We start from the raw sequence: 23,719 nt of genomic DNA on the forward strand, positions 1-23,719 counted from the left end.
AGGCCACACCAAGGAGAAGCCCACACAGTTTCTCAGGAAATTCCATGAGCTGGGATGATCCATGAAGGAAAACCCCTTGTCTCAGGCATGACTGTGACCGACCCTCTCTGGGAAGCAAACCCTAGGGGAACTCGGTCCACTGCAGTCAGCAGAAAGCCTGTCCCATGGCTGGTGGGTAGAGAAGGGCTGGGCCCCGGTCTTTACCCGAAGAGAGGAAGAAGGACGTGCCAAGGAGAACCAGCCTCCTGCCTGGTCTCCCAGCAAACGTACCTGGGGAGGCTATAGGAGGTGACCTGGGGTATCCTGGAAAAAAAATGAGAATGGAATATCAAACAAAATCCTAAACAGCAACTCATTTTTGGGAGCCCCCCTTTTTCTCCCCGCTCCTCACACTATTTCTTTAAATAGACATAGAACAAGGGCACCCACTCTAAGTTGTCTTCCTAGAAACAGGCATAGTTATATGCAAAGTGCCTGCTTCCTTCCTAACCCACTTATCGTGGGCAGAGATGGCCCTTGAACGTATGACAGTTGGGAGAATGCAAGGAGAAAGATGGGATGCTGGGCTTCTCGAGCCACGGAGAAGTCCACAGACGGATCAGGCTCACTTGCCAGCCAGCACACTTGCCCTCTAGTGTTGTCTGTTCACAGGCTTTGCCTCCAGCTAGACTGGATGCATCGATGGAAGGATGGATGCACAGACAATAGCCCAACCATGTATAAGCATCCATGATACATAAAACTAACAAAACGAACTGTCCAGCACTATTCGTTTACATGTCTTAGCCCTGAGCCTCAGTTTCCTCATCTGTAATTAGAACTAACATCAACTTCAGAGTGCTGTCAGGAGATTGAGCACCTGGCTCAGTTCTTGGCAGGCAGTGGGGATCCCACGAATACTGGCTCCCTTTACCCAACACCATCACCCCCCACCACCACCACCTGCCCCCAGTGGTGCTGACAACTCACACGGAGCACTTCCTAGCCAAGCTCTAGACTAGGCTTCCCTCCTCCACCCTCACAGTAACCTCCTGAGGTCCTTTTACTATCTTTACCCTGCAGGTGAAGGAGCTGAACCTCAGGTGAGGAAGCTTGTGATTTGTGCTAGAACTTTCTGACCCACGCACTCTGACATGCAGCTGTCTTTGCTGCTACACCAGCTCCCAGTACACATTTGGTTTCCCAGGTACATTTCCAGCTGGTGAGATCAATGAGCCTGCCCATGATCTAGGATTCCAGCCCATGGGGCAACTCTAAGTGTACTTCATTGCACCATCCCTGGAATACCCCAGGCTCTGGGGGTTCAATTAGCATAAACTGGTCCCTCAGGACCTCAGCACCTTTGGAGAACTAAGTTTTGGACCTTGTCCCCTGAAGGCTGGTCCCTGGACCCACAAAGCCCCTGCAGCAGACCCCTGAGGCTCAGGACGCCCCTCCTATATTCTCGCCCTCTGCAGCTCAGGTGTGTCCAGCAGCAGCAGCAGCAGCAGCAGCTGTGAGCCTTACTCACCTGGTGCTCCAGCGAAGCCTTCAGCACTGGGAATGGGCACCTGCCTGGTGTGGCCATCCACCCCGTGGGGCAGGCCCTTCCCGGACACGCCCAGCCTCCCCGGAGGCCCGGCCTCTCCAGTCTCCATAATGACCCCAGTAGAACCAGGCAAGAAAGGCAGCCCTGTCCAGCCAGGCCATGCTGGTGGGGGTAGCAGTTGTGGGGGCCTCTTAGGCAAGACAGGCTGCTGGCCTGTGTGCAGTCGTTGTTCAGGGTCCTCGAGAGGTGGGGGTGCGCCGGGCCTTGGCAGTGATGGAGAGGTCAGCTCTGGATGAGATGGCTCCGTGGGGGCCTCTGGCAGCTGTGGAGGCCTCTCGGGGGCCTGCGGGGCCTTCCCTCGGGGCGGAGGTGGGGGCGCTTCTGAGGGCTCCTCTGCTGAGCATTTGGAAAGTGAAAAGACATACACAGTTAAAAACCTCAGGCCTGACCGCTCCGCCACAGCCCCTCTGTGAGACTAAAGGTGTGCGCTTGGCTGGCTGCCCCTGTGTTAGCATCGATGAAGTGCTGCCCTGGAGAACATGAGAGCAGCCACCACAGCGTGGAGACAGCTTGTCTCACACCTGTGGAGGGGACCTTGAGGCAAGCTGCCCTCAGGTGGCCTGAGAGCCCCCTGCCCAGGAAGCAGGATTTTCAGCCTCCCTATGGTTGCACTCCAAAACAGTACCCTTCTTAGCTCCGGCACCCAAAACTTCCTGATTTCAGAGCATAATGCTACCATAGATGCATCCCAAATTACTGAAGCGAACCTGCTGCCACTAGCAAACTTACATTCTCTCAAACAAGCCAGTCTCAGCGTCACCGTGGATGGCTTCAGAAGCTGAGGACCTCCTGGGTCCAGACACCAAGGTGACCCAAGCAGGTGTCAGGGAACTCGGGACACGTCCACAGCAGGAACAAGTGCCAAAGGAGCAGTGACACCCCTTGCCTGCCACCACGGCCTGAAGATCACCAGCGAAGGGGATTTCCGCCAGAGGCGCCTCCTGATGCATGTTTTCCAGCCCTCTTCGGATGGTGCTGTGACAGCCGGGAAGCTCTGCCCTTTCCTCCAATGAATATGTTCCTGGAACTAGGCAGCCTTCCTGAGGGCCCACAGGCTTCTAAGAATAACTGGGACTGGCCAGATTCCACCCTCAAAAGCCACTTCCCCCACCTCCTTGGTCCCTTTGGTGCCTGCGGTACCCAGGTTCCAACGCTATAAAAGTCTGTCCTGACGGTCAGTGGTGGCATTCTGACTCATTGTTCAGTTTGATTTTAGCAGTCACTAAGGTACCTATGGCACACCAAACACATGCTCCCCCACTACCCACAGAGCCAGGTTGCTCACCCACCTCCATCCCCAAAGGGAGGTTATTTCTCAGACAACCTTTCCTGCCCTGTGCTTGGTGACAAAATTAAGCCCTGTAGAGAATGTACCAGGTGATTACTTTCTCAACTCTCCCAAGGTTAATACAGGAATACCATCTGGATGCAGAGAAGTTAATTCGTGCCATTCCATGGAATTGCATCAGGCCTTAATTCTCTTCCAAACCCTGGCTAACAGAGAAGCAGGCAGAGGGATTCCAGACATAAGGGGACACCAGGCACAGTGAAGGACAGGAATTGAGAGCCATCCGAAAACACTAAGTCAAAGTCTGCACGCTGAATTAGGAGGCTCCCAGCCCCCTCCCCCGCTCAGCTTCCAGGACACTTGTTTATCACCTCAGCTCAGAGATAGGAGGAGTCTTCACACTGACTCCACAGTGAAGCCCACAGGCACGAAACCCTGTCTACGCCTCACCTTTTAATGCGACCACAGTCAAGATCACCTGAAGTGCAAGGAAAGCCTCTGATGTAAAAGGCAAAGACCAACACAAGCCATCCAACCAACTAATGAAAAGAAACTTTGGATAAAGAGACAATACAAGAAAATAAATGTGGAACACCCTCAGAAAAACAGAAGACACCATCAAGATGCAAGAATAGATTGGTATAAAAAAAAGACATAATTAGTGAATAAAGATGAGCCTTTGCTGATTAAAAATACCCTTGCCAAAATAAGAAAATTCAATGAAAGAGTCAGTAGACAAAATCAAGATCTTTAGAAGGCAGAATGGGGAGACAAAATAGTAGAAAATAGGAGCAAAATCATAAGAAAATTTGAAGTCAACCCAGAAGTCTTTTCCTCCTCAATAAACAACAACAATAAAAAAGTCAGAAAAGCTGGGGTGTAGGAATGATGAGGTGGTAAGAAGAGGATTATCAAATACAATGCAATTTCTCAGGAGTAAAGAAGAAGAAAGATTCCAGCACAACTATTAAATCAAAGACCCAAACCAAGGCATATTCAGATGCTGAGGATAAAGGAAAATCCTACAGAGGCACCAAAAAATGGCAGAAAAAATGCTTTGTTCATCCCTCTTGTGACCACACCGAAGCTGGGATGGAAACATGGAGCAAACAGCAAGGAAAATTTCCTGGGATCTAAATGATCAGAAGCCCTACAACCAGGGAGAGAAATAATTAATCAGCTTCAATGGTGGAAGGTGGGAGGGGGCGAAGATGCGAGACTGCCCAGTCCCCAGGGGCCGAGTGGGACAGAGGCTACAGCAGTGGCAGCCGGCAGCTGCAGACACCTCTTAAAGGGGCCATGTCCACAAGCGGACTGTCATGGTGATGGGCCTGCTTGCTCTGAGCACCAGCGCCAGGTTGGCTGCTCAGGGGGCACCAGGGACTTACAGGGGGACAATAAATTTTTGGAGTAAGGGCCAGAGGTGAGGCTTTCTCCTAGGCAGAAGTGCTGGCGGTATCCATTGTTCATCCGTTGTTCATCTGCTCCCAGTGCGCAGGCAATGCACCACCATAGCTGAGATATCATTGAACTGGATAACGGAGGTCACTCTGCCCAGAGGAGTCCCTAAAACTCCACCTCCTGACTCACAGCCCCACCCAAGCCACATCCAGGTGTATCCTCAGTGAGTCCAGTGCTCCTTACTGAGCCAACCCCAAGACTCACACTGGTGGCAGTTGGCCTCGGTTTCTGGCATGGCCTCTTGAGCACAGCATCTGTGGATTGCTTGCTTAATTTTAACAGGTGGCCCCAGAGGGGCACAGGCTGGGGCTACACTTGGCCAGCAGCTGAACCCCTCTTAGGACTGTGCCACTGGACACCTAATACACAAAGCCACACTAATAAGACCAGGAGACTTAGGAGCTTTGCTTAGTACATAGAAAACAGACACAGAAAGGCAGCCAAAATGGGAAGACAAAGAAGCAGAAGCCATATGAGAGAAAAAAACAGAGATCCAAGAATAAGGGAGTCAAGTAATCTAACTAGAGTTCAAAACAATGGTTATAAAGATGCTCAGCAAACTTAGGAGAAGTGTAGATGAACTCAGTGAGAACTTTAACAAAGAGATAAAAAAAAAAAAAACCATAAAAATGGAAATGGAAATTATAAAAGGGAACCAGTCAGAAATGAAGAACACATTATTTGAGATGAGAAGTATATTAAATGGAATAAACAAAGGGAATAAAGAAGAGGATCGAATGACCTATATAGAGGATGGGAAAGCCAAGGACGCCCAATCAGAATGGCAAGAAAAAAGAAGCCAAGACTATAATAATAATTTAAGGAGCCTATGGGACAAAATTAAATGCAAAAATATCTGGGTCATAGGGATACCTGAAGGGGAACAAGAAGCTGAAGAGCTATTCGAAGAAATAATGATGGAAAACTTCCCTCACCTAGTGAAGAAAAAAGGCATACATCCCCAGGAAGCTCAGAGAATCCCAAAAAAGATGAACCCAAAGAGGCCCACACCAAGACACATAATAATTAAAATGCCAAAGGTTAAATACAAAGAAGGAATCTTAAAAGCAGTGAGAGAAAAGCAGTTAGTTGCCTACAAGGGAGCACCCATAAGACTGGCAGCTGATTCCTCAAAAGAAACTATGCAGAACATAAGGGCTTGGCACAAATATTCAACATGATGAAAATCTAAGATCCAACCAAGAATACTTTATCCAGCAAAGCTGTGATTTAGAGTCAAAGGACAGATAAAGAGCTTCCCAGACAAAAATAAGCTAAAGGAGTTTATCAACACCAAGCCAGTATTACAGGAAATGTTGGTGGTACTTCTTTAAGAAGAAAAAACATGTATTAAAAACATGAATAAAGACTGATAATAACTACATTTCTATCAGCAAGTACTTTAAATGGAAAAGAATTAAGTACTCCGACCAAAAGATAGGTGGCTGAACGGATAAGAAAATAAGACCCTACACATGTTGCCTATAAGAGACTCACTTCAGATTCAAAGACACACAGAGACTAAAAGAAAGGGGATGGAAAAAAATATTGCCTTGATGGACCTAGAGGGTATTGCACTGAATGAAGTAAGTTAGATGAAATACAAAGATCACGTGATTTCGCATACATGTGGGATCTAAAGTACAAGACAAACAATGACAACACCAAAAACGGAAACAAACTCATAGATACAGAGAATACTTTGAGGGCTACTAAATAGGAGGGAGCTTGGGGGAATGGTGAAAAAGGGTAAAGGGATTAAGAAGTACAAATGGATAGATACAAAATAGACATGGAGATATAAAGTGTAGCATAAGGAAAATAGTTAATAATGTGGTAATATGTAAGAGGGAAGAGGGGTCTAGAATTTAGTGGAGTGACGACTGTGAGTTATATAGATCTCTAATCGCTATGCTATACAGCTGAAACTAATATATTATTGTATGCCAACTGCAACTGAAAAAAAAAAACTCATTGAATTGTACAATGGAAATACGAGCAACTAATTGTCTATTATATTTCAATAAAGCCGAGAAAAAAGAAGAAAAGAAAAGAAAAGAAAAGAAAAGAAAAGAAAAGAAAAGAAAAGAAAAGAAAAGAAAAGAAAAGAAAAGAAAAAAGAAAAATCCTATAAGCTTTCAGGGGAAATATTTTTTTTAAGTTACTTTGAATGAGATGGTCATCATCAGACTTCTCAACAACAATATTATAAACTAGGAAATAAGAGAACAATTGCCTCAAAAATTGCAGGGAATATCATTAACTTTGATCTCTATACCCAGCCAAAAGGTCTGTCAATTATGAGACTGGAATAAAAATATTTTCAGATATGCAATGTTTTAAAACAAAACGAAACAAAACTCTCAAGCACCCTTTCTTAAACAGCTATTGGAAAATGTGCTCCGCTGAAACAAGGGAGTGACCCATGAAAGGAAGAAATGTGAAGAGTCACAGATAAGAAAGAGGTTCAAGAAATTACTAGGATGGTAGTGAAGAAAGTTTCAGGGTGAAAGTCTTATAGCATGTGTAAAGAATAAGTGGTCCAGATTGGATCACGAGGAAAGAACTCCAAGAGGGAGGTCACCGGTTTGAAAAAAATGGAGTTGACAACTATCCGACATTTTCTGCTGTGGAAAATTATGTTGAGAGAGTATTGAAGTGTAGGAATCCAAAATAGATACAGAAAATGTAGCAAATAAGAATGCAACACTACTATGAAGAGCAAAATAAAAAGCGACATAATTATATTTAGCTATTATTGAGCTGTTTACATTCATAATAGCATAAATATTGACTTGATTTTTGTGATATAACTATTGGGAGCAAGAGAAAGGGAAGCAGGGAGAGACATGAAAGAGCCTAATATATAGACTGTCTGTATATTAGTCTTGTAAATAATATAATATCTAAACACTACATATAATATTCATAGAGATATCTAAAGCTAATAAATCAATCTAGAAATATGGAGGCAAATATCAGGGGTAAAATAGTAACTCAAAGAGTTGCATGTGGCTGCCCCTAGAAAGTGAGAAGGGTAATGAGGAGCAATGGGGGCAGCAGTGCTGATTTTCATTATAAGCTTCTCAGTAATGTTCTACTTAGTTTTATAAAATATAATCATAAAAGACACTTACCAAGGGCCTGTCTCTACCCTACCCCTTCCAATCCAAGCATGCTCGAGTCTATGTCTTATCCATCTTCTCTTTCTTCCTCCTCGCTCAGGTTGTCCTTCCTCCCACGGCACATGCTTCTGCCTGTGCCTCCAGCGCCCACCTACCTTCCCTTCTCAGAGCTGCTCCATCCAACATCACTCTCTTCTTATCCCTCTTTCCTTCCTCCCCACAAGCTCCTTCCTTTTAGCCCAAGTTTAGGAGTCTCCATCCAAAATTTAAAAACAAAAATACTTTTCCTCAGTTAGCAAAGTACCTTAAAATAGAAAAGTCCAGTCCTTCAAACTGGTCCTGGTTTTCTTACCTATCGCCATCACATCTTTCTGTGACATCCACTGTCATCCTGCTGGTCACCTCATCCAGGCACTCAGTCAATTTGTCCTCTTCTCCCTTATCACTCACTCACATTCGCCACCATCAGTTGCTAAGTCCAGCTGATTCTAATTCTGAAATATTTTTGGCTTCTCCATACTTTTTTCATGGTGCTCTTTAGAAAGCATTCTAGTGATCTTTTCCCTGCTCAAAATTCTTCACTGGGGAAAAAAAAAGCTGTTTTCCACTGCTCATAAAATTGAGGTAAATCTCCTCTGTCTGATGTCCTGTGTTCACACCACCTGCCGTCTCCTCCTGCAGGCTTCAGTACCCTCGCTGGTGCCCGGCTCTCATCTGAGCTTCACTCCTTTGTGCCTTTGCTTTTGTTGTTCACACTCCTTAAATGGCCTTTCCTGGCTCCCTCACTGAAACACACCCATCCCTGAAGTCCCGGCTCAGATACCACCTCCTCTATGAAGCCATCCTGGATCTGCCCAGTAGGGCTTGAACAATCCTGCCTCTGAACCATGAAGCTCTTTGAGTCTCTAGGGTTTCTTTCAATTTCTTATCTTTCTTCTCTTGCTTGGTGATGAGCACTTGAGGACACATTTCAACGATCTTTTATCCTCAGGGCTATGTACAGGGCCTGGCCCGTGGCAGTGAGACATTTACATGTTTGATGAATGAAAGAAGCCTGGAAGTACGGCAGGTACTGTGGGCCATACCCAAATTCCTGCCAGCCACTAAATCTGGCACCCTAATTTTGCCAACGATTTCAGTCTGGTGTCCTATTAGGGCGATCCTGGTTCACAGAAACGGTGACAGTTCTCTCTCTTATAGTCATCACTCCCTCAGCACCCAGGCTTGCCATACCAGTGGAAGGCAGAGGGAAAAGAATGAACAAATATACTGCTTGGGCCAAATATCCTCTACTTATCGCCTTGGGGACTCCATCCACGACTGCTATGGAGAGCCGAATGCTCCAAACCTCCCATCACATCACAGCAAAGGCAGTAACGAGACAGAAAGCTGCCCTGGAGCCAATTGGTCCCCTGCCCTGGCCTCTCCAGCTCACACTCACTCCACAGTGTCACGTGGTGTGTCTGATGCATACGTTTATTACAAAGTCAAAACAGACTGTACAGTATTTTGCTCATTCTGGAAAGATAACTTGGGCAGTCCCTATCTTTCTGAACTGAACATCTGTTTGTAATTCAGAGAGTGACCATTTGAACTGAGGTCTTCATAAGAGCCAAGTATTGCTGCCCCTGTGTCTACAGCATGAGTGGTAAGAAGTGAATAAGGCACACATGTGCCGGCTCTTGTTCCAGGAACCTGCCCCATGGTGCCGTCCTAAAGCCAATGTGTGGCCTGGTGCCACTGTGAGCAGGTTGGCCAGGGCCACAGCCTTACCGAGGATGGACCTGACAACCAATAGTAAAAGCCACTCCCTCTCCTTTAAAGTTCTTAATAAAAGCCCATTTCAACTTTACTGTAACATAGGCCTGCCTAAGAAAATCCCCAATAATCCATGAGGCTGCTCTTCTAAGAACGCATGTCTTCCAGCAGACCAACGCCCCCACTCTGTTGAAGGAGCCTGGGTTGTCTGCCTCCTGCAGCCGTTAGGGAACCCTGGAGACAGGCCAGCTGCAATGTGAATCTAAATTGCAAAAATTAAAGCTCCTTAGCATGTTCCCGGCAACTTGGTGGTGTCTTGGCACAGAACGAGTGGCTGTGGGGGACAGACACTGGTCTTAGATGTTAGAGTCTGTGTTGAAGGGCTGGCTGCGGGAAGACCACTGAAACCTGAGTTATCAACCTCCTCCATTCCACAGGCCAAACCTGCAACGCCTCTTGTCACCCAGGCAGGACTCAGTGCCAGTCAGATGAAGTGATGGGTGCAGGTGAGCGTCCCTCACTGTAAAACACTGCGAGACTGAAGTGCAGTACATTAGGCCAGTGGAGGTGAAATCTCATCTTCCCGGCATCCAGAGGGTGTTGCAAACCAAATGCTACAACTGTAGACGGAGTTTAAAGATGTCAATCAGGACTTCTGGCTTAAAATATATATATATACATACATCCCCATCAAAATGCTGACATAAGGCAGCCTAGAACATAGACGTAAGATGTTTTCAGAGTTGGTTACCACACCGTGAGGCAAAAACTCAATTCCTGGGAATCGGCCCCCAGGTCACCACCACTGACTGAGGCGTGACAAATATCTGTTCATCAGGAAGTTCAGAGGAACTGTGCACCCTGAATGGGCACCGGGCAGGCCACGGGAAATGGGCTTCTTGAGGAAAGTTACTGATCTTCCCTGCAGGAAGGCTGAGGTGGAAGCAGGCCAGGGGGCGTGCCCCCTACATGGAAGGCACTGAGGGGCTTGCACAGGTTCTCAGGCTGAGGAGACAACTGGCAGAAAACCTGAATTCTTCTGACAACGAAGGAAGGGAAAGCATGTATTCATACTGGGATGGTTCTACTCCAAGCAAATGGCAACCTAAATGCTGCTTCGTCCCTTCTTCAGAATGAAGAGGAAAACACCCTCCGGCTTGTCCCAGGGAGCACTCTGCTGGTTCTGCCAGGAAGGGCCCACACTGACCCTCCCTCCAGAGGGCCGAGCTCAGTGGGCCGAGCCAAGCAAGTGAGTCCAGACGTGACCACACGGAAAGCCCATGGACTCAGGCTAAACAAGGGAGTGCGGCTACACTCCTAACAGCACAACGTGGAAATATAGATCCGGCTTTAGCTGCATATGTTGAAATCTGTGGCCATACACTTGAAATGGGAAGTAATTTAGTATCCGAGTCCCGGCCAGGAGTGGGGGTGGGGGTGGGAGGTCTTGCCTGTCTGAGCATCAGCATCACTTGCGAAATTTGTTTTTTGATAGAGATTCGCCAGTTGATTCTAAAGTTTATATGGAAATGCAGAAAGGATTGATGCTACCTGATTTTCAGACTTAATAGAAAGCTGCAGTAATTGAAAAGTAAGGAGACACAGATCAATAATGAATGGAACAGAGTCAGTAAATGAACTCACACATGCACAGTCTCCCGTTTGCCAATGGCAGGTGTCAAAGCCGGTGATTTCATTCTTTCCTAACTTCCCTCCTCCTTCTCTCCTTCTTTCTGGGTGTAGCTTGTCCCGGGCTGTTGTCTCCTTCTGCCCCTGAGGTGGCTTTCCTTCCACTTCCAGGACCAGAGCTAGGGGGCTATTGTTTCAATTACAAATTTAATAACAAATTCCTGGGTCTCACCTCATCCCCGTTGAGCAGGAATCTCCTGCGTGAGCCCAGGAGTTTTTTTTTTTAAGCTCCCAGAGGATTTTGCATGCTGCCATGGGAAATCTCAGTCCTCAGAACCCCGCACTTCTAAATTCAAGGTTTAGATGGAGAAAAGCAGCTGCTATTACACCAACTTAAAGAGCACTGCAAACGCCAGGTGCCCACGGGGTCAAAGGGTATGTGGTGTCCAGAGTCAGTATGGTCCAAGTGTACACAGTTTATTTAGCCTTTATATATTTATAAAACTCCATGTCCACCATGCTGTCTTAGACCTAAACTGACCCTGATTTCAAGTTGAGGGCCAAAACCATCATAATATGCATATCAGGCTACACTTCCTCTCCTGGCTGGGCTTTATGGTTAATTATTTGTAAAATCCGTGCTTTTCCATTGTTACACATCTTGCACATCTTAAATTAAGCAACTTGATAAACAGGGGATTCTTAAATTTGAAACTCTCCTAAATGTAATATTATTAATATAATTCAAGTACTATGAGAAACTACCCTAAGCCATGAGCAGAAGAAGGATGTGGGTGATTTGGAAAAGGAAGTAGTGCTCTGTCACTAGAGGATGTTGCAACGCTGTAGCATCTAGGCAGGCACGTCCTTCTTGGAACCGTGACAAAGGGAAAGAGAGCTTCCCTGATGCACAGAAATATCCGTCTGCCCACCATCCCCAGCTTTCTCAACACAAGGAATTCCCCTCGCCTTCCAACTGTAAGAGGAACAGCAGAGCCACTGGAGTCCAGCCAGGCTCAGCACCTACGTCAGATCAGATCACGAGAAGGCTGGGATGTGCCGGGCTGTCAAAGGCTGCAATCAGGCCAGGGCCGTCCTGGGGCCCAGGCAGAAAATAAACTCTGCCTTTCACCCTCGCCTGGGGCAGACGCCCGAGCTGTTGGTGGAAGGGAGACTCCTTACCCAACAGCAGGGTGAAACTGGGCAACTTGGGGATAGGACGCTGACTAAAAGGAAAGGGAGAGGGTGCTGGTGAGAAGGGGTGAAGGACCAGTGCCTACACCCATCTGTGAAAATAGGGTTCAGTGTCCGAGCACAGAGGGCCAAACCACGACGGCCACGTCAGACAGCACGAAGGACTTACGAATGCCTGTCATTTAGCCCTAAGTGTCAAGCTTCTGGTCAATAAAAGCATTTGGACATGAATCCTGAATACTAGGAAGGGGAGATTTCTAGGATTTTTACACTTCTTACCTGACCCCTAATTTAGAAAAGAAGAAAATAAAAAGGAAAGAGGGAGAAAACGCCCTCTGGCTCTCAGAGAAACACTAAGCTCTCTCATCCTGCATCCCTGTGTCGACAGGCCCCTCCAGTGGAGGGGTCTGTAGAAAGAGAAAAGAAGCAGATTAAACATCCATTAGACGGGACAGAGCCTTAAAATAGTGGGTAATATTCCACTTAGGATTATTAATCTTCATACCAAATTTTTGAGGTATTAATATTATTTCCAATTAATAGATGCAGAAAGTAAGGCAGTAGGTAGATAAATAACTTGCCCAAAGTCACAGAGAAAATACGGAGTAACTGGAATTGTAAACCTGGGAAATAATTATCACTTCCTAGCTCAAAATCCTCTAATAGCGTCTCATTGTACTCTGAATCCTCTATCATAGCCTATAAAATGCTACATGATCTGGTTCCTCCCCTCTTTGCCCTCACTGCCTATGACCTTCCCCCTGCCCACAGATTTGATCAAACTGGCATTTGGGGCTTTCAAACAGGGCCAATTCGTTCCTGCCTCAGGGCCTTTGAACACAATGTTCCCTCTGTCTGGAACACTTGTCCAACAGATCTCTGCAGTGCTTGCCCCTCATTTTATTCGTATTTCTGCTCAAATGTTATCTTCACTGAGCAACCCTCCCTGACCACTCCCCTAAAATACATTGTTCCCTAGTCACTATCACCTTACTCTGTTGTACCTTTCCTCACATTGATCTCTAGCTGAAATCAGATCTGTATTTGCTTGGTTATGCATTGTCTGTCTTTCCAAGTATAGTGTAAGATCCATGAGGGGTGAAACTTCAGCACTAGAATATGACTCAGTAAATATTCGTTGAACGAATGAATGGGTAGGAGTGTACAGGGGGCAGGAGAGAAGTATCACCCCCACTTCACTGAGCTGAAGGTAAGACAATAATAAAAATACAGTGGTTCTTCACCTTTTGGAAAGTAGGCACTTGCCCAAGTCCTAGACGAAAGTCATGGACCTTTTGTCCCCCAAATAACCAAACATCTGCACTAATGGGAAGGACACGAAAGAAATTTGGATCACTTTGAGCATCAGCTGAAACCCCTCTCCTCCTCTACTGGCTGCCTCCTGGGTAATTCAGCCCCTTTTGGGGAGTGCTTCTGAAGAAAAGAATGGGATCCGTGGACATGGCAGTGAACTGAGTGAGGACACCAGAGTCTGCATCCTTCGTCCAGCAATCTGGTCCCTGGCTACTGTATCCGCTACATTATACATTCTCACCCCTGGTGCTTTGATCATGATGGGAGGTACGAAGACTATCGTTAATATTCCCTCGCTCTCAACACGGACAAGCCACATCGCCCCTCAAGAGCTAACTTGCTTTGACCAATAGAATGTGGCAGAAGTGACGCCATGCCAGCTCTGGGCCTAGCCTGGAAGAAGCCCGGTGGCTTTCACCTTCCCTTATGGCCAGTTGCTGAGTAACAAATCTGACTACCCTGAGACCACCACGCCATGAAGAAGCCAAGTTAGCCACATGGTAGGGGAGAGAGAGAGAAAGGCTAAGTGGAGAAGTCCTGAGGAATAGACGTGTGACTAAGAGGAGAAGTCCTGAGGTATAGACGTGTGAATGAAGTCTTCCTGGACGGCCCGGCCCAGCCAGGCCCAGTGCCAGCTGATTACAGCCAAGTGTGTGACTGGAGCTGACGCCAAAAGGAGAAGAACTGCCAAGCCCAGCCCTGCCAAGTTCCTGACCTGCAGAATAGTGGAAAATAATACACTTTATTGTTGCTTTAAGCCAGCAAGGTTGGGGGTAGGCTGTTATGCGGCAATACACCGACTCCTCACCAGACAGGCCCTGCCTCCTGCTGCTCTTCTGACCCCGACCCATTCCTCAATTATTAGCTCCAGTAACAACTTCCAGAAGTTTCGCTCATCACTGCACCTCACTCCTCACCCTGTCAGCCTCTGAACCCTCGACCTACACAACCTTGGAGGCTCGGCTCAGGGGCTCGCTTCTTTGAGAAGCTCTCCCCAACTTCCACAGTGGCAGGGGGTGCTTCTCCGCACGTACAGCGCACCCAAAGGCCCACTCCTGTGACCATCTCTGTCTGTCTGTTCATTTTTCCTTAGACTCTCACTGTCACATACATTGTCAACCACATACTCCACACACACAGTTCACTACCTACCACACAATAAGAGTTCATTCAGCAAGATCCTATTAACTGAAAGACTAAACCCTACCCTGCTCACTGGGCCTGCTCAATGGTCTCATTTACTCTCTCTGCAGACTGTGTGTGTCTTCACCACAGTGACTGAAAATGCCTTGAGGGTAAGGATCGTGCTATTTCCGTCCCACACAGAGTTTTGCACATAGTAGGTGCACGATAAATATTTTGCTTAGTAGTTGACATGTGGCTTTCACTGTGACCTTAACTCCTGACCCGCCATGGGCCTCTGATACTCAGGTCACAGAACTCCTGGCCTGGATGCTATACAATGACAGATAAAACTCTGGTTCTTTTTGGCTCATTGCAATCAATGAAATTCCCAAAAGTCCATGTACTTCACATTCACGACAATGAGTTCATTCCAAAAGGATACTCTTTTGGCAGTCACTTTCTCTTTAAAGGCATTCACCTCTAACTCCTACTTCAACAGACAAGTGTGAAAGAGTTAACACAGCATCCCACACTGCCTGGGAGTTGCAAATCAACTGGAAATATCTGGTTCGATCTGTTATTATAAAGCACTGTCCAGACAGCACTGTCACTACAAGGGACAATCATTCTATGAAAACATACATAGTCTTGTGAATTTTATTCCACATACCAGAGATACAGGAGGTGCCAGAGGCCTGGTTAGGTGGGGGAGAGTTATAAATAGTGTGGTATAGTGGGCCCGACACTGGCCAGCTTCCTGCTCCTGGTAGCCTGAGTGACTCCTTATCTATAAACCCTTTATCTCTGACTACCTCAGACCCTCCCCATGCCTCCTAAGGACCTGACCTCGCTCTCCCCAGCCAGGCCAGGGCTTGTTGGCCTCCCATGCTTCAGACTTCCCCTCATTAGGTTTTATGTCTCAACTGGGACCCAATCATAAAATACTATAGGCTCACACCAGGCCTCAATGCATAAGGGACTTTGATACTCGGAGCCGAGCAAGGTGAAAAAGGTGATAAAGGCCCCAAGGGAAGGAGAGGAAAAAAAAGAAAATAGGGAGAGGGCAGGTCAGGAAGTGGGGTCCTTCTGGGCACACAGCTGGCCCTCAACAAGTCCTTATGGACCCCATAAGTCGGTATTGAACTCTGGAAGACACAAAGGAGATGTGTGTTGGGCCAGAAGATAGTTATTGAACGTAGGCCACATGCATGCACTTGAATGTTACAGGATGTCAAGTTATTTTAAAAGTTTCTAAATACTTACTCTCACTGTTGGTATTTATCTCATTACTACCCAACACCAAATGATTCACAAACTGGTGCTAGTCTAAGAAGCACACTTTGGGAGCAGTGATGTAGTTAATTCCACAAACTGTCCAAAATCTAGCAGACACATACACGAAATGACAGCGTAAAGGTTAACTTACTTGCTGATGGTTGAAATTTGATCAGATCTTGCAAGTCAGTAGAAATCTGGAACACGTGGCTATAAAACTGCTGGACAGAATTCTTCAGGCCAGAAATGTCTCTGGAATGCGACCGGAGTGTCCCATTCATCTGCCTGACACAACTCCACAGGCTGTTGACATGCTTGTTAAGCCCTTCCTTTATCCTCTGAAGACTTCCTGAGATGGAGTCCAGTTTGCTGCAGGTTTTCTCCATTTGAGAAACCCTGTCCTCAACCATGGAGAACTCCCTCTGGACCCCATGCGTATTTTCCTTACAAGTGTCCAGCTCCGAGCGGACCTGGCTCTGCAGCCTGTGCCACCTCTCCTCCAGCTGGCCACAGCAATGTGCCGCGGGGGCCTGGGGAGACGGGAGAGAGTCCACCGCCCTTTCTTGCTCACTCCCCTTAGAAAATCCACCCACTCCGGCGTTTTTACCTTCTTTACACTTGCTCAGCTGATTCTGAAGATGATTCATATCATCTTCTGTGTGGTTTAGTTGAGAATAAAGAAAACTAAAATCTTGCTGAAGTTTCTGGATGATATGTTCAGTTTCTTGAAACTTTCTATGCATCGTGTCATTTAGAGATTTCAAAAGGCTCAAACTGTCACCCACTGTGCGGTCTTCTCCATTGGGCAAAGTATCTTCTATCCTATGAAGCTCTCCCTGGAAGTTCTGCAGGCAAATATCCTCGACAACTTGAACTTTGTCCTTCAGACGATTTAATTCCATTATGACCTGTTCATTCCCAGCCCCTGACATACCTGGTAGGGCTGATGATGGGGGTGTGAGTTCTGCATCAGAGCTGTTGGCCGTCTCTAGGAGAATGCCCCCCAGACGCTTTTCCAAAGACTGTATTTTTTGACCAAAAAGTTGCTTCAAGTCATCCACCTCTCCATTAATGGTCCCCCTGAGAGTTTCTTCAATGTAAAAGCAATGTTCTTCTGCATTCTTCTCTGTCACATTGATCCGTGCATCTAGTTCATTCCATCTTGCATTGAAGTCCATATCTGGCTCTGGAACTATGAGTCTGTCAAACTCATTGTCCATTCGTCCATTCAGCATTCTTGTGGCTTCAGTAACTCTTTCAATTTTCTGGTCTAACATTTTGATCTGTTGCCCAAAGTCACCACTCCTTTCACCATCACAGCAATTTGACTGGCCTGAAGGATCCTGTAGCCGAGCTCGAAGGTCACTGATTTCTTTTCTCAGATTAGTTTCCTTCTCACCTATGAGCTCGACCACTCCTAGGTAGCTGCTCCCATAGTCATCGCACTGCTGTTGGAGACCAACCAGCTTGTACTCACACAAGTTCTTCAGATCGGCTAGCTTTCTGTCCATTCCCTCCATGATCTCCTCTCTCAGGGCATCGATCCTACTATCAACATAAGCTTGGTAGATTTCGCTGGTCGCCATGGTCACTGTAGGGCCCTGGGAAGCCTCCTGGAGCTGTTTGAGTTGCCCTTCATAACCTTTCACTTTCCCATCCAGCTCTTCCAGCTTGTCACTCTTGGTCCTCAGAGCATCCTTGACTTCGGCCAATTCAGACTTAATGTCCTTCATGCCAGATTCCTTATTGTTGAGGACACCAGAAAGCTGGACTGTTTCTGTATCTCCACCAATAGCACTGTCAGGCCCTGGCTGGGGGTGCAGGTTACTGAGCCATGATGCCAGCATTTTGCTGGCATCATCTTGAATGCTATGTTTGAGGTTTTCGTTCACTCCAGCGATGGAAGACTGGAGATCAAGAACTGTCCTTGTGAGTCGAAGAACCTTCTCCTCAAGCACCTGGATTTTCTTTTCCTGAAGTTCTTGGGAACCCTGCTTTGGATCTACTGTCTGACTTGGTTCTGCTGCCGGAGTTGGTGACAAAGTCTTCTTGGGCTCTGAGACGTGGCTTGGTTCATCATCTGTTATGAAAAAAAAAGAGTTGGAAATGACTTAACATTTTCTATCTTTACGCGGTTTCTGCAAAGATAATAAACAGGATACTTAAGGAATACTGAAACCTTCACTTCCAGATCTGCTCTCACCACAGGGAATTATTGTGGTAGAATGGAAAAGACTATATAGGCTTTGAGTCAAACAAACCTTCACTTGCATTCTGCCTCTGCAGTTTACTGTCTGCCCTTGAGCAAGTTAATTAACTCCTGTGAACTATAATCCCTCCTCTATAAAGCAGAGGTACTTTCTTCCCTTCTAGGGTTAAAAGAATATCTACATGGCACATCGTAGATACTCAATGGTCTCTTTCATCCTGAAGGAAAATATTCTTTATCTTCTTTATTGTATGAACACATCATCCCCACATTAATGAACTATAGCCACACCCCAATGGTTGACTGCTCACTGTAAAACTTCAAGAAGCCACTTTATCGAGATCCACCCATGATCTATCATATGAGCAGTAAGTTATCCTCCGTGTGACACCTAAATGTTCTCTTACTTTTCTTAACATCCCTATGCTAAGAGTTTCATAGACATTGTTTAGCATTATTATGCAGTTGAGGAAACTAAAAGCAAAAAGAAAATATAGTTACCAATTCTATTGGCATTTCCTAACAATGGGAGCCACGTGGCCATATGTGAGAAGGTTCACTACGTCAAAGTATACAAACATTGAATTTCTGATAATTCTACTTTGAGAAATACACCCCCGAGGAAACAGTCCAAGAAAAAGAAAATAAATGATTGTGATGAGTCATAAAGTAAAAATAAACTGATATAGAGAAAAATTAAACAAAAAGGAGATTATCTACACCTGAGGCAAAAGGAGAATAAGAAGCAAACCATGCCCTTGAATGCACAGTAGGATCTGAGGAATACTAGCAAGGGGTTAATGTCAATGAGCCGGCAGGTTCTATTGAGACATGTCATCTAAAGTAGACAAAGTCAAACACAAAATAGATTGCAACGGAATAAAATCCATCAATGGACGCTGATGAACACTGAAAGTACATTTAGAATGTTGTAGATATTTGACTTCAACATTCACTTTTTTTAAACCCCTCTAAACTTTTGCATACAATCTTAACTGCTATTATGAAAATCAACTTAGTGGTAAAACCAAGACTCAAATTCAGATGGCCAAATTCTCGAGCAGAGAACTGTAAAGAACATCTCATTTTCCATGCTGAAAAAGCATTCTATCTTAAGACGGTAGAAGAAGAAAAGTTTTTGAATCACAAACACATGAAATGCTATTCTAAGCAAAGGAAATAAAAACAAAGGGCAGGAGGGTAGGGGAAGATCAGGATGCAAGGAAATGCTTCTTCATAGTCTACTGGTGACTATAGGAATTGCTATAACTTTACAGAAGGACAATTTGGCAATATGTATCAAAATACTCAGAATCCTCTTGACCCTGCAATTATACTTCTAGAAATTTATTCTATTAAATAATCAGGGATGAATCCTAACATTTAACAGGAAAAAATGCTTCTTCAAATATCTCTAAAAATGAAAACTTACAAAAAATCTAAGTGACCATCGGTAGGGGAGTGTGTTCAAATAATCACATTTTATAAATCCATTAAATGACACTATAGAATATTTAATGACATGGAAGGTTGTTCACTATTAAGTTAAAAAATAAGATCCAAAAATAGTATGTTCTTAATAATGATAGTGGATTGAGATAAGCATTTCCTTTCATTTCCTTTTGAAATCCCACTAAAATGAAAACACACACACACAAACGATCAAGTCACACCTAAAAAGTTAGAAATCAGAATGGTTTTGGAAGCATTGGAAACTAAAAGAAAATTGAACAATACTTTCAAATACTAAAGGAAAATTATTTCCAACCTAGAATCTTGAAACTAAAGTAAAAATATTTTCAGACTATAAAATATTAAAAAGTTTATCTCCCATCCAATCATCTCATGAAACTACTAGATCACAAAAAAAAAAAAAAAAAAAAAAAAAAAAAAAATGGAGTTAATTGAGAAAGAGCAAGCAGGGGATACAAGAAACAAGGATTCAATAGGAGAGTTAAGATCACAGGTGGGCAGCTGTGAACCAGGAAGAGGAAGTCCAGGTGGAGGAGGAGAGAGGCTCCAGGAGAGATTTCTTAAGGAAGATGAAACTAATATACCTGAATATAATGAGAGGACATTTGATTATCACAGGAGAGTTTGGGTTAAAATAGGGATGAAAACAGAAACCAAGCAAAGAAAAATGTAAGATGATTAACTCTACAGAAATCAAAAGGCTATGTATGAAAGGCAACACATTCATAGTACACTACAGCTGTAAACATCTACATAGTTACTACAATGTAAACAGCAAATGTTGAATAAATAAAAACATGATATGACTGTATGAAAAAGATGGAAGTATAGGAGCAGTGCGTTGGAGAGTAGATGAAGGGAGTCAAATCCTCACCTTCCATAATGAGAAGTCAATAGATATGGAGGTAAATTCCGAAAGAGTGCCTGAAGCATTTAAAGTGGTTAGCCCTGGAAGGGAAAGTGGAGGAGGTGAATAACTGTTTTCCTAGTAGTCCTTATAACGCTGCTCGACTCTTTAAGCTACATGCATGTTTAAACTTTTATAAAATGAAAACTGAAACCAAACAGGAATAAACTATTGTCTTCCAAGAGACCCTCTTCATGTGTGCCCAGCTATCATAATACCTATCATGATTTATTGTAATTACTTGTCTAATGTTTGCCTTCAGTGAAGTCAGATTATGTCTGCCTTGTTTTTTCCTTTTCTCAAGTACCTAGTATAGATAAAGCTCAATAAATATTTATGAAATATAGATTTTTCTTTCACAAAATGTATGTGCTGACACAGGAAAGAGCAATGTTCTGTAACAAAATATTAGCAGTAGTTATCACTTGGTGGTGAGATTATGTATCTTAATATTTTTCTATGTTTTGTAAACATTCTGTAATTGATATGCATTCCTTTTATAATAAAATATTATTTGAACATCTATTTTAGAGATAATGTTGGGACGAACTACCAGTTTCAAAACTGAAACACCTCATGGGAAAATATGATCATTTTGAAACAGCTTAAACATTTAATTCATGAGAAAATCTAAGTCAAATTTATTAACTCAACTTTAAAAAGAGGAAAGATAAAATGATGTAGAAAAAAAGACGACAAAAATTTATCCATACAAGTCACTCTCTTAATGTCACACTTAAAAGCAAAGGTGTCCTATAAGTGAAAATGATCATTGCTTTCTCAGCTATTCACTGGGTTTGTTCTACCTCACTTGAAAAAAATGAAATTCAGAACCAGTTTTAAGAACAACCTCATTGGATGCTTCTAACATGGGGCTTAGCTTTGTATATTCTCAAACAGACTGAGAATGATTCTATTTACCTATTTTTAAAAAAAACAATTTTAATTCCTTTAAATACAGGTTTATGGGAGCTTATAGAGTGAAGTAAAGTAAAAACAAACAAAGCATCATTGCATCTTCTCATCTCTGCCTCAGTCTACACAAGTCTGAAACCATCAGCATCTCCTACACTGATTTCTAAGGCCTTGGCTTTCATAAGTTGGGCCTAATGAAGCCGTTTACTTGCAAAGTTTGTCTTCCAATTGCTACTGCTTCTGCAAATACATTTGTGTGCTACATGTATATACTGCAAGCATATATTTGTGTTCTTTGAAGACCCTGGAGAGCTCAACAAGGTAAATCTTAAGTCCTGTTGTTCGAAGAGCACTGGAAATGATAGTGGTGCCCATGCACGGCCAAGCACAGGTAAGAAGTTACCTGTGGGTCTCTTCAAGCTGTTTCGAGGCCGAGCAGGTGTGGGTCGTGGAGTCTTCGGGGGGTCTCTGGGACCTTCTTGGCAGTCTGCTCCTCTAAAGCCAGGGCAGCACTTCCATTCCAACTGCGTCACCATCTTGTACTTGGTGACATATCTAGGTCTGAAGTTCACGCGATACCTGCGTAAGAAAAGGGTGGCACCTCTCTTTACTGGCTGTTGTAAGTACCTCTGGCCCTCCCAGAACTGGACCCTAATGAAGAGCACCCAGGACACTCAGGGTCCTGCCGGCTCTCTCCAGACTGACCTTCAGCTGAGCCAAAATCCTATTGGCCTCTTTCCTCCAACGCTTAGATCCACCTGCACCCGGCTCCCCTCCAACTAATAGCCTGAGAAAAGACAACTTAGGAAAAACTTGATCCCACGATTCCCATTGGATGTGGACGTTTTTCATAAACTGAGCTTTGGTTTCACCAACACATTTCTGTTCTACAATTCACTGCTTTGTTGAATGTTTTCAGGTGTAACTCAGGGTTGTTGTATGTTTTGAAGAAACATCCCTGGTATCCTTATTTCCCATTGCATCCAGATATTTATCTCAGCACCCTCTTTCCCTAAAACTAGCAAAGGTAGCAGGCTGGGAGCCTTTGAAGACAGCTATTTGTGTTCAGATCTCTTTAAAGATGTCCTATTCATAAAGCTAATTAGCAGAATTGGACCATTCAAAATTCCCCTTTAAAAGCATACATTCCCTGATGCAGTTACACATCACGTAGAGACCTTTGTGACAAGCTATAAAGTCCTCCGAACCCACAGCTGGGCCTAGGCCTAGAACAGACAGTGACAATTCAGCAGCTCCTGGGCACTCAGAGGGATGGCTCCAGACGAGCAGCACCCTGGTGCACAGCTCAGATGCAAGCAGGCGCCTTAATTTAACCCAACTTCTATTTCTGGCCCAGATCGATGAGTCTCCTAAACCTCATCCCTTTTCGTTTTGAACGCCAGCACTAGCAGCTGGCTGTCTTTTGGCAGGCCAGTTTCCAGAAAGAAAGAGGCTTTGTATCACCTCCCCAGGGTTGCTGTATGCTGCCGGGGGTGTGGCGGGGTTCAGGATGACCAGCTGCCAGGTGGCCTGCAGCCCATGCACGGGCCAAACCACCTCCCCTCGGGCACCAGCCTTGTGGCAGGTGGATTTCAAATTTAGGTTCCTGAGAAAATTACAGATTACTACATGTAATGGACCTTTGGCATCTTCCACAAGGGTCAAAACTATGTCATCTGAAACCTCAAATGTAAGAATCTACTCTACTACCGGGAGAACGCCAAGGGGGCCCCGCTGACAGCGCTGCCCCAAGGGTTAGGGTCCCAACACCTTTCGCTGTCCCTGCTTCATTTTGCCTTTAAGGCAGTGGTCCTCACCCTGGCTGTGCATCAGAATCACTAGCAGACTATGAAAAACTGCCGATGCCTGGGTCTCGCCCTCACAGGTTCTGATTTAATTGGTGTGCGGTGGGGTCTAGGCATACAAATTTTTAGAAGGTCCAGTAGGTGTCTTTTTCAAGAAGAAATGAAGAGAAAGCCCAATAAACAGAAAAGAAGGGCTACTTAAGAAGCGAGGGATACGGAGGAAGGTAAGACCTCCGTCCCAGGTGCTTCATTCTCTCTCATCGCCTCCACTTTCCCACCAGGGCCCCGCCATGCGGATCGTCCTCTTTTCACAAATGAGAAAACAAGAGTTTCATGGCTGCTAAGTGACTCGTCCAAGTTCCAAAGGCCAGGAAGGGCAGGGCTTGTATTTAAACCCAAGTGGTCTCCCCCTTACCTCGCACAACCTTCCAGCATGCAGAAGCAGCGAGTCTCTTAGGCGCTTGCCCTAAATTTGAAACAGCCTCACCCATCCGGATATAGAAAGTAGCCACCATTCCCATTCAGCCAACTTCATCTGAGCATCTAATTCAATCGAGGTACACACAAGCCCTCGGCCCCATACCAGCCATCTACCAAAAGAATCCTTTGTGTAGTTCTAGAAACTGTAAGAAAGAAAAACTCCACTTCATTGT

General features: G+C 45.0%; 1 protein-coding gene across 4 annotated transcripts in view; it reads right to left on the bottom strand.

Annotated features, from left to right (window-relative positions):
* EMILIN2 (elastin microfibril interfacer 2) overlaps nucleotides 1-23,719 on the bottom strand; it is a 53,588-nt gene that overhangs the window by 10,698 nt on the left and 19,171 nt on the right. For 2 of the 4 annotated variants that reach the window (XM_016156929.2, XM_036229881.1), the window contains 4 exons: nucleotides 21,665-21,840; nucleotides 15,909-17,837; nucleotides 1,511-1,924; nucleotides 271-303 (listed from right to left, as the gene is read on the bottom strand). In XM_016156929.2, coding sequence (XP_016012415.2) covers nucleotides 271-303; nucleotides 1,511-1,924; nucleotides 15,909-17,837; nucleotides 21,665-21,840 — 2,552 coding nt within the window. Of the gene's footprint in view, nucleotides 1-270; nucleotides 304-1,510; nucleotides 1,925-15,908; nucleotides 17,838-20,313; nucleotides 21,622-21,664; nucleotides 21,841-23,719 lie in introns of those variants that run through there. The other 2 variants (XM_016156939.2, XM_036229882.1) reach the window with 2 other exon arrangements.

Source organism: Rousettus aegyptiacus, unplaced genomic scaffold (genome assembly GCF_014176215.1).
Source record: "Rousettus aegyptiacus isolate mRouAeg1 unplaced genomic scaffold, mRouAeg1.p scaffold_m13_p_12, whole genome shotgun sequence".
In the NCBI taxonomy this organism is placed as follows: Eukaryota; Metazoa; Chordata; class Mammalia; order Chiroptera; family Pteropodidae; genus Rousettus; species Rousettus aegyptiacus.